Source organism: Danio rerio, chromosome 25, assembly GCF_052040795.2.
Source record: "Danio rerio strain M-AB ecotype USA chromosome 25, GRCz13ab, whole genome shotgun sequence".
In the NCBI taxonomy this organism is placed as follows: Eukaryota; Metazoa; Chordata; class Actinopteri; order Cypriniformes; family Danionidae; genus Danio; species Danio rerio.
In genome coordinates this window covers 7,059,360-7,071,513 of record NC_141045.1, presented here as the reverse complement: position 1 = coordinate 7,071,513, position 12,154 = coordinate 7,059,360, and the positions used below count along the sequence as shown (strand labels likewise).

General features: G+C 37.4%; 1 protein-coding gene across 26 annotated transcripts in view; it reads left to right on the top strand.

Moving 5' to 3' along the window:
* The first annotated feature begins 28 nt into the window (after positions 1-28).
* Positions 29-12,154, top strand: part of ap3b2 (adaptor related protein complex 3 subunit beta 2) — a 73,004-nt gene continuing 60,878 nt past the window's right edge. For 15 of the 26 annotated variants that reach the window (XR_015525920.1, XR_015525919.1, XR_015525918.1 and 12 more), the window contains exon 1: positions 29-175. Coding sequence is in view for 14 of the 26 variants with exons in the window: in XM_087311392.1 (XP_087167518.1) it covers positions 69-175 (107 nt within the window). In the remaining 12 variants the exon portion in view is untranslated. Of the gene's footprint in view, positions 176-11,183; positions 11,690-12,154 lie in introns of those variants that run through there. The other 11 variants (XR_015525910.1, XR_015525909.1, XM_087311387.1 and 8 more) reach the window with 1 other exon arrangement.

Genomic DNA, 12,154 nt, shown 5'->3' with positions numbered 1-12,154 from the left:
CAGCACCGCGTAACGGGTCACGTGACTCAGTCTCCGCTCTCCGCCGCTCCGCATCATCAGCAGCAGAGATGTCCGCGAGCTCCGCGTTCAGCGATGAAAAGGGAGGCTCTTCCAGCGAGCCCGAGTACGGCCACGACCCGGCAAGCGGGGGCATCTTCTCCTCCGACTATAAAAGGTGAGACACGCCGAGTCCGCCCGGTGATCGCTCGCCTCCGGGAACGGCCCACCGGAGCATTTACCGTCAGAAAATCTCAGACGGGGTGATGTGCGCATGCGCGGATGAACGAATGAATGCTATGGAAAAACAAAGAGATGATGATGAACACGATGAAAGTGTGTGATGATTTCGTGTGATTGGAGTGTGTGTGGGTGTGTGTTATGCGTGTGTTCGTGCTTCAGCACCGGTTGGTGGACAGCGCTCAGGTCCTATATGATGACTTCTGTGCAGTTTTACACCTGTTTTAGTCGTTTATTTGCTGAAATAGTTGGTCTTCACAGTTAATAGTGATTTGCAGTGATTTATCTTTGTTTTATATTTACAAATATAGCTCTGTAATCTTTATCTCTCGCTATGCAGTCTTTAGAGTTGCTAGCATCATGCTTACTAGCACAGCTACCTCTCTTCGCTAACCCCGGGTCAACCTTTTTTTTAACCAAATATGAACGTTCTTGTAACATTCTCCATTGGCTCTTGTTTTCTTTAATCTAAAAGTACCAAATACGTTGCCTTTTGGTTGTTATATCCTAAAATAAACCTACGTGAAGTGTTCTCCAATGGTTGTTTTTCTGTTTTGGTTTTTAACATTTGCTAGCATTCCCTGAACATTCCAGTAATGATAAATTGTTAGCTGGGAGTTGTTTTTTGTTTTTATTTTGCATATTGTTTCTTCTACATTCAACATATCTACTGGATTTTTAACATGCTAACCCTGGGTTAAGGTTTTTGGAACTACATAATAACGTTGTGTTAATGTTCTTTATTGTTTTTTTCATAGCTAAAACGTAACCTTTAAAGTGAAGCAGATATTTTGGCTTAATGTTTATACCTGTAAATTAACTTTCCCAAAATGTTCAAGGAATCAAAATCTTTTTGTTTGTATTTATGTTTCACATTGTTGTACTTAATCCTTTTTTTTAATTCACACTGTTTACCTTCGGGAAGCATTTGGAAGCACAAATTTACAGTGTGAAATGCTGTTTAACAGGGATAAAAGTAACCTTAACCCGGGATAAAAAAAAACATGAAGTGTGAACTATTCTACTTCTACTTTTACGTACATCTGAGGCTGGGTTTACATAGATGTAGACATCAACAGTACATCAACTTCTTCCTCCACTTTCATTTCGTGTCTGTCTCTTGTAAGGAACTGAAGATTACATCTAAGAAATTGCTATCAGTATTGCCGGATGCTCATTCTTTGAGTGTGGCTTTATTTGTAGCGCTTTAGATCAGTGTGATCTGTAGAGAAAAGCTTTGTTAGCTCTTTTCCTATAGCTGATGGTTGCAGACTTTATTTGTTTAAATTGTGATCCTAAAATAATTTATGGAATTGTGTTTATAATTTTAAATACGTGATTTTGAAAGCTTGGATTTAGTGTTGTTCACTACCTAAAATTAACTTAATGTAAAATAATTAACAATGCATATTACATATGTAACAGAGGCCAGTTAGCGAAGTGCTACGCAGGTGAACCTCACTCCTCTGACCAACGGCGTAGGTTTGCATTTGACATTAGTGGGGACGGGTAAATCAAACAACCCCCAGCCCCCACTCCCCAAGAATGAATATCATTTTATATATATACAGTCTGAGGGTGAAGCAGTGGCGCAGTAGGGTAGTGCTGTCGCATCACATCAAGAAGGTCGCTGGGTCGCCGGTAAGTTGGCGTTTCTGTGTGGAGTTTGCATATTCTCTCTGCGTTTGAGTGGGTTTCCTCCGGGTGCTCCGGTTTCTCCCACAGTCCAAAGACATGCAGGGTGTTTCCCAGAGATGGGTTGCGGGTGGAAGGGCATCCGCTGCGTAAAAACTTGCTGGATAAGTTGGCGGTTCATTCCGCTGTGGCGACCCCGGATTAATAAAGGGACTAAGCCGACAAGAAAATGAATGAATGAATATATACAGTGCTGCTATTAAATATTTAACTGCTATGAAAGTACATTAATAGTTAATCCTCTCTTCATACAATTTATTAAGTTAAATTAAATAATCCGGCCCGTAGACAAGGGGGTGTGGGTGGTTCTAAAGATAAAAGTTGTATTATTATTATTATTATTATTATTATGTTTGAATTTTTCTTATTATTCAAATGGCGAAATTCTGACTGAGGAAAGTTGAATGTGCTGATTAGTTTGGTATTTGCATATGGGCTTCAGTTTTTAATTTTAACAAGTTTTAAGATGAATCTTAAAAAACTGTAATGGTAGATTATAATAAATTTGTATTTTTAAATTAAGTGTCTTTTCATATTTCTTTATTACAAATTTATATAATATATATATATATATATATATATATATATATATATATATATATATATATATATATATATATATATATATATATATATATATATATATATATATTAGGAAATCTAGAACTTTTTGTCAATTTAGGAAGTTTTTGTTTTTATTTGTTATTTTGGCCTTACCCTCTCATAAATATTTTGGCTAGGAGAATTTTCATTTAAGTATCTCTTTGTTTTTGTTTACCCTTTCTGGAAATGTAAAAATATATTGAACTTTGTTAAACAGTGAATAAAAGAAAATATTTTTCTTTTGAAATCTCTTTTTAGAGTTTTTTTTTTTTTATTATTATATCTGAAGTGAAAGTATGCTGGGATAGAGAAAAAAGAGATTCTCCACACACATTATTAAATATTAATTTATTATTAATTCGATCCAATTAAAATTAGATTTTTTTCCCTAATTAATTATTTTTATTTATTTTTTATTTTTTTGTTGTTGTTACTTTTGTCTCCGTACCCCTAGAAAAGGGACTAAAATGTAACAAAATAAACACTTCAAATACTATATTAAGCAATTTGACTAAACGGTTGGAAATATTTTTTGGTATCAAAAAGCGGGTTATGATGACCATCCGACAGGATAATCCAGCAAAAATGTTTCTTAAAATGTCACCAAAATGCAATATTTGTATTCGGTAATTAAATAGAAAATCAGGTGAATAACTGCAAAAAGGTTCAGTTTTTCAGAAAACAAATGACCACCCCTGTCAATAAGCTGGCTACAGGCCTGAGAGTGTAATGTTAAAATAATGTTTTTTAACTGATAAAGAGAGAGTTTAGTAAAGACTTACGTTTATTTTAGTCATAGTGCAGTATATACAGCATAGTAGCATCAGTAAAAGATGAAGCAGAGGCTGTAGTTTTTATGACAAACTGTTTTGTCGGACATGCTACTCTGAGAGATTAGGAGAACTGACAGGTATCATATACTTTAACATGTAGCTATTTATTCTGTGGTTGATTTTCAGGGCATATTATGCACAGACCATATCAGTCTGCTGTATCGTTAGTGCGAGTAAAAGCGGTGAAAAACACGAGCATTAACAAAATTATCATGATACTGTAGACTCATTCAGTAGCAAACTTAAAAAAAAAAGCTAAATATGTCCGCCTTTTTTGCTGCCGGTCCTACACCACCCAACCTCCTCCGAGCTGGTATCGAACCAGCGACCTCACGCATGGGTGTCGGTTGCTCTAACAAGGAAGCATCTGTCGCTAGAGCACCTGTAGAGGTCAGAGGAGTGAGGTTTTACCTGCACAGCACTTACTAGCTGGACTCCGTTACACTCCTTTAAACCTCACCCCCATCGGCATCACATCACCAATGTAACCCCGCTGGTCCTACACCACCCTACCCGCTCCGAGCTTGTATCGAACCGGCGACCTTCCTCATGGGAGTTGGTTGCTCTAACAAGGAGGCGTCTGTCGCTAGAGCACCTTTAGAGGTCAGAGGAGTGAGGTTTCACCTGCACAACACTTACTAGCTGGCCTACGTTACACTGCCGCCATCCTCACTTGTGTGTGTCACACACCTCACACATCTTCACACGCCTTATTCTTGCACAGAAAATTCTCCTGCGCTGTTTTGGCGCTGCTACATCTGAGCGCAGCTACAGCCTCTCACAGCCTGAAAAGCACAGCCAATCACAATGTTCATGTGTGTTTGGGGGGCGGTGCGACTGGAGGAGAGACGAGATTTAACCCTTTCGTCATGTCTAGGTTAATGTATATAAAATTTTTAGGTGAATTAAATTATCAGTGGGGAAATTTTGATAGTTGTTGGATATTGGAGGGGACCCGTCCATGCCGTCCATCCTCTGGTCTTTAGCCTGTTTGTTAGAGCGACCAACTCCCATACATTAAATCGCCGGTTCGATCCCAGCTCAGAATGGGCTGGACTAGTGGAATAAACAAGGGGGCTTATCCTGGATGAGAGTGTAGCGGAGGCCAGCTACTGAAGTGCTGTGCAGATAAACCTCACTGCTCTGACCTCAAAAGGTGCTCTAGTGACAGACACTAGAGGCCATGGTTTTTAGCCTCCTTGTTAGAGCAACCAACTCCCTTACAATGAATCGCCGGTTTGATCCCAGCTCAGACTGAGTTGGGTCCTGTAGGACCGGTGGGGTACATATATTTTAAAATATATGTTTAAATTTAAATACCAAAATTACTATAATTATAAAAGTGCTAAAGGGAAATACATACATAATGCTAAAACAGCACTGTTAGAAGTAAATCTTTTCTTTTCACTGAATCATTTAGTTTTTTTTCTCTCCTCAGACACTAGAGGGAGCCAAACACACACTTATTTTCACATCCTTATAGCTGTAACTTCAGTCTGATAACTCACTCATTCTGTCAACAAACTTGACTTTACTACTGCTTTACTCCTTGATAATGCTGGAAAATGTGTGTGAACTGAAATACTAAATATTAAACCTTTTTAAAATGTGATTATTGTCACTTTTAACCAGACTAAATAAAATATCTTTAATTTCTGTAAAAAAAATAATAAACAAAACAAAAATATTGACTTTTATATTGAAGCTTATAAAAGTGTTGCTAACACAGTAAAAATTGAAGTGAGATAAAAAATCAGACCCCAATTATACACAGCATAGATTTCAGTGGTGATACAGCACTGACTCCACCAGGTGGCGCTGTAATATCACAATTAATGTTAACAGAGGCTTAGATGTGATAGAATATCATTTAAAAGTTTATAATATCACTTAAAAAAAAATCTTGTTTCTGTTTTAGTGTAACATCAGTGTGAATATAATTAATTCATTCATTAGTGTGTCTACATTTATTTTGAAGAATTGTAACCTCTTCAGAAACAACGTTACTTTTCTGATGATGTAATCATGGCCATATGGGCGGAGCCAAAAACAGTAACCAATGATATAATAGCATATTAATAGCATATAAGTAACATATTTTATTTCCCACTTAACAATCAGTTTCACTCATAAATTTGTCACAATATGAACATGAAATGCATTGTGAATGTCTTTCATGTCTAGTGTTTATTATGAATGAGGCATAACCGTAACATAGAGGCTGCCATAAATATTATTTCCCTCTGCATAAGCATTACTTTATGATTTCCGCATGCCGTTCACAGATCTCAGATACTGCTGAGCTGCATGATTGGAAAGCAGAAATGTTACTGTTACAGCTTCTGAAACAACTTTCCCCTTTTGATGATGTAATCAAGGCCATGTGGGTGGAGCCAAAGAAAGTAACTAATATTATAATCGTCTAACATATCTTATTTCCCACTTAACATTCAAGTTTCTCTCTCAAATGTCATAATATGAACATGAAATGCGCTGTCAGAGTGTTTCATGTTAAGTGTGAACAAATCATAACTGTGACACAAGGGCTGCCATAAATATATTATTTCTCTCTGCATAATCATCACTTTTTTTGATTTCTGCTTGGCTGTCACAGATCTCTTAAACTAGTACTGCCAGATTTAAAGTTGTGAAACAACTTTTCTTTTTACATGATGTAATCAGGGCCATGTGGGAGGGGTCAAAAACAGTAACCAATAATATAATAGTCTAACATATTTTATTTCCCACTTTTCTCTCAAAAATGTCCCAATATTAACGTTAAATGCATTTCTCTTTTGATGATGTAATCAAGGCCATGTGGGTGGAGTCAAAAACAGTAATCAATAATATAATAGTTTAGCATATTTTATTTCCCACATAACATTTAAGTTTCTCTCTTAAAAATGTCTTAATGTGAACATAAAATGATTTTCTCGTTTGATGATGTAATCAAGGCCATGGGGGTGGAGTTAAACACAGTAACCAATAATATAATAGTCTAACATGTATTATTTCCAACTTAACATTCAAGTTTCTCTCATAAAAAAATGGCACAGTATGAACATGAAATGCTTTATTTTTTTGATGATGTAATCAAGGCCATGTGGGTGGAGTCAAAAACAGTAACCAATAATATAATAACTTAACATGTATTATTTCCCACATAACATTCAAGTTTCTCTCGTAAAACATGTCATAATATTAGCGTTAAATTGCTTTTCTCTTTTGATGATGTAATCAAGGCCATGTGGGCGGAGTCAAAACAGTAATCAATAATATAATAGTCAAACATATTTTATTTCCCACCTAACTTTTAAGTTTCTCTCTTAAAAATGTCTTAATGTGAACATAAAAAGATTTTCTCGTTTGATGATGTAATTAAGGCCATGGGGGCGGAGTCAAACACAGTAACCAATAATATAATAGTCTAACATGTATTATTTCCGACTTAATACTCAAGTTTCTCTCATAAAAAAATGTCTCAGTATGAACATGAAATGCTTTATTTTTTTTGATGATGTAATCAAGGCCATGTGGGTGGAGTCAAAAACAGTAACAAGTAATATAATAGTCTAACATGCATTATTTCCCACTTAACATTCAAGTTTCTCTCGTCAAAAATGTCTCATTGTGAACACAAAATGGATTTCTGTTTTGATGATGTAATCAAGGCCATATGGGCGGAGTCAAAACAGTGACCAATAATATAATAGTCTAACATATTTTATTTCCCACCTAACATTTAAGTTCTCTCTTAAAAGTGTCTCAAAGTGAACACAAAATAGATTTCTGTTTTGATGATTTAATCAAGGCCATGGGGGCGGAGTCAAAAACAGTAATCAATAATATAATAGTCTAACATATTTTATTGCCCACTTAATATCCAAGTTTCTCTGGTAAAATTGTCACAATATGAACATGAAATGCTTTTCTCCTTTGATGATGTAATCAGGGCCATGGGGGCGGAGTCAAAAACAGTAACCAATCACATATTTAATCTCCCAACTCAGTTTCTCTCATGAATATGTCTCCATATGAACATGAAAGGCACTGTGAATGTGACTGATTAGTTGTGAATGATGCAGAAATGTGACACAGCGACTGGCATAAATATTTCCCCTCTCTGCATAATCATCATTTTCTGTTTTTTGGCTGGGTTGTCACAGATCTCTGACACTGTTGCGCTGCAGAACTCATCAGTGTATGTGTGTGTTATTGCAGTTCGACTGGTTCCACGGTAAACATGAGGACTAGCGATCCTCACATGCTGTTGCTGTTGGCAACACGTCCCTCTGATGTGCTACTGTACAGCTCTCTGTTAACAGCTGAATTAACAGAGAAGCAGAGACGCTAATCTATAGAGAGTCACGCTCAAATATTCATGAGGCTGCTGGAGATCAGACACACACTGTATGTGACTTTAAAGAGATTCAGAGTTTCTGACGGATGAAAATGTCTCTGTAGAGGTCAGTGGCTTTTAGCACTGCGCTGTGAATTCTGCGCCTGTCTGTGAATTTGTTGTTTTTTTCTCTCTGTGGCTCAGAAATGCCACGTTGGAGGCATGAATCGGATCAAATGAATCAAACAGAATCATTCAGTTTGATGAATTGAATTGTGCGGCTTGGTGGCTCGGTGGTTTTGAATCAATTTCATTATTAAAATGAATCACGCACTGTAACTATAAATGAAATTGAATCAAATGAATCAAAATGTGTCAAACATAAATCATTGAATCACTTAAATCAAAATGCATTGGAGAGAATGAAACTAAATCAAATTGAGTCAGATGGATTCACGTGAATCAAACCGTGTCATACATGATTAACTCAATCACTTAAATCAAAAGGCATTGGAAAGAACAAAACTGAATCAAACTGAGTCAGATGGATTCAAATGAATCAAACTGTGTCACATGATTTAATCACTTCAATCAAAATTCATTGGAGAGAATGAAACTGAATCAAATTGAGTCAGATGGATTCAAATGAATCAAACTGTAATAAAAGTGAAAAGAATTTGCCCTGATTTAAATTAAACCAAACGGCAGAATAAACTGAATCATTTTACTAAAAATGAACTTGAGACAAAGAAGCTAATTTCAAATGAATCAAACTGTATTAAACTGAATAAATGTGATAAGAACACAGTCTGATTTAAAGGAAATTTTGAATGAACTGAATCATTTTAATGAACTAGACGATACTTCATCAGATGATTTAAATGAATCAAACTGTATCAACCTGATTTTAGTCTGATTATTTGAAATATACGCGTTTGGATTTGTACAGATTAATTTGACTATAGCTATCAAACAGGTTGACATGTATCATACAGTCATACATTGTAAACGAGACATACAAACTGAATCAAATAGTTTGAATTAGAGTTGGGCGATGTCGACTAATTTGGCATCATACAATGTCAAATGTGAAACATCGCGATAGATGATGGCATTGCCGTCTATTTATTTCTGAATAATGATTCATAACTAATTAATTATTCGTAGCCTACCGTTTCAATTATCTGACCCGCATGGTCTTTGTTTTACCCATAACCAAATCATAAATAAATAAAGTTGCACACAAATTACCACCTGTCAATCACTTTTTCCACAGGAGGTTGGTCAGTAAAAAAGGTGCACAACCAACAGTATCTGAGGTTTTCACTAAAATTACTCAGTACAAGTGTGAAAGTGAAAGACGGAAGCAGTGTACTGATGATGTGACACGTTATAGATTCTGCCAACTCGACTCTACACCATAACTTTTCAATCCAGATGGATGGGGCAACCATTACTGCATCCAAAATGGTGAAAAGCCTTGGAGTAACGATTGATGACCAACTAAACTTCTCTGACCACATTTCTAGAACTGCTCGATAGTGCAGATTCACACTCTATAACATCAGAAAGATCCGACCCTTCTTATCTGAACATGCAGCTCAACTCCTTGTTCAAGCTCTTGTTCTCTCCAAACTGGATTACTGCAACTCTCTACTAGCCAGGCTCCCAGCTAACTCTATCAAGCCTCTTCAGCTGCTTCAGAATGCAGCAGCACGAGTGGTCTTTAATGAACCTAAACGAGCACATGTCACTCCGCTGCTCATCCGTTTGCACTGGCTGCCAGCTGCTGCTCGCATCAAATTCAAAGCTCTGATGTTTGCCTACAAAGCGACTTCTGGCCTTGCTCCTTCTTATCTGCTCTCACTTCTGCAGATCTATGTGCCCTCCAGAAACTTGCGTTCTGTGAATGAACGTCGCCTCGTGGTTCCATCCCAAAGAGGGAAGAAATCACTTTCGCGAACTCTCGCGTTCAATCTGCCCAGTTGGTGGAATGAACTCCCTAACTGCATCAGAACGGCACTCGCTGTCTTCAAGAAACGACTAAAAACTCAACTATTTAGTCTCCACTTCACTTCCTAATCTGCAATTGCCTCTCTGGATATACCACTAACTGTACTCAAATAAAAAAAAAGAAAAAAAAATTACTAATGCTTTCCTTCTTAGACTTTACAGACCTGAATTTTGCCTATAGCACTTATTCAGTGTTGCTCTTATTGTTGTGTAAATTTCTTCCTTGTCCTCATTTGTAAGTCGCTTTGGATAAAAGCGTCTGCTAAATGACTAAGGGTGCTTTCACACCTACACTTTTGTTTCGAAACGTATTTCGTTTGACCAGTTAGCGCCGTTCGTTTGGCATATGTGAACAGGGCAATCGCGCACTGTTCCGCGCCAAAGTAATTGCTCCGAGATCGCTTGAATGAGGTGGTCTCGGCTCGATTGAAACAAACCCTGGATTGGTTTGATTGCAGTGAGAAAGCGATCCGATCCGAGCGCGGTTATGTCACAGTGTTTTATGGATATGTAATAGGCTTACGGCTATATGAAGAGAGAATTATGAGTAGGGCGGGAAGTTTCGCAAGTCTCCGGATACCCACAAACGAGTGATGAGTTTTCACTCGACGTGACTTGTTTTAGCTCTTTTGGTCCGATTAGAAACTTTGCAGTGTGAAAGCGAACCACTCCAGGAGCAAGAGCATCAATGTAACAATTGTAATCTCTGAATCTCAACTGAATCGATTCATAGGTGTGAAAGCACCCTAAATGTAAATGTAAATGCAAAAGACTAAAGAGTCGTTAGATACAGACAAGATTAATTAAACTTTACGTTTATAATAAATGTCACTTTAAGCATCTTGAAAAATATCTATGGAAATATTATGTACTCTCTTCATGGCAAAGGTAAATGAAATGAGTTATTAGAAATGAGTTATTAAAACTGTTATGTTTAGAAATGTGTTGAAAAATATCTTGTTTCATTAACAGAAAATGTTAAAAAAATATTCGGGAGGGCTAATAATTCTGACTTCAACTGTTTATCTATTTTAACCTCTGGCAAGTGGATCAGATTGAGAGTCAAACAGAAACAGAAGAGCCATTGAGATGAATGGGAATCCTGATACATCAGTGTTTCTATTTGTGCTGCTGTGTGTTTTTGATCTAGCGTTCAAAACGGCGAATAATGACACAGTGGTTGTGCATTTTAACATCCTGAGGAGGGGGGGATTTTCCAGCGACAGGCTTTTCTCGGAGCAGCGTTTCTAGCTGAGTCATATCAGAGAGAGGGAGAGGCGGTCGACCCTTGCAGAAAATACGATAGAAAAGCGGACGAGGGACTGAAAAATGTGCCAGAGAGCTGGGAAAGAGCGATGGTGTGAATGAAAGGAGAGAAAGAGAGAAGGGGGGTGTGGGTGGAGCTTGTTGGCAGTGGGCGGGGCTGAGCTCTGCTCAGCCATCAGAGCAGTGTTTGCTCCATCAGTCGGCTCTGAGCAGCAGGAGGAAAACGGCTTTTTCTGCTCCCCACACGGAAAGATAATACAGACGCAGAGCTGTTTGATGGTAACAGCTCAAGGCCAGACCTGAGGATTCAATACAACAAGCTGATACGTGCTTTATTTGGGCATTCTGCTGCTTTTGATACGGATTCTACAGGTGTTTCTGGGAGCTAGGATCATCTACAGGTGTGTTTACCTGCCTCAGGGATCTACCGAGCCATGACCACCATGCAGAAGTTGCTCCAGCTGCCGGTGAACGCGGTGAACATCGTGAAGAGCGTGCAGGGGGTCGCTCAGGGTCAGGAGGAGGCCCTCAGCCCGGTGCTGACCCCCGATAGTAGCCCGCAGAACTGGTACAACGCGGTGCAACCTGAAGAACTCAGACATTTGAGATCCAGCAGTTTTGGTGGAGGGGGAGGGGGGGAGGGGTCTGACGATCGGCCCGCACAGGAGGAGGGGCTCACCAGCATACAATCACAACCTTTACGGTACGACAGAACGCACGTGTGATGTGATGAACTGCAAATGTTGGTTTTTAATAATAAGATTGAGCAAAAACTGCAATACTATTTTTTTAAATCGATATATTGAGGGGTTATTTAACAATGTACATGTATATTTAATTAAAATGGGTGAAATTAGCACGTTTAATTACGTAGCTATATAGTCGTATATATAGTGAAAATGACAAATTTTAATTTTAAATAATGCAAATTTTATATGTGTACAATTAAAAAAATATGGTACATAATTTATTTCATGCAATTTAATTATGTAGTAAATAACTGTGATTAAAATATAATTGTAATCAAAATGTATAAATATATTTTAATAATATTTTATGATTTTGAATAAAATGCATATTATAAACCACACTTTATTTCATACAAATCATGTGTGTATATAATTTAAAATATAACATATAATTTATTAATGTATATGAAATTTGATTA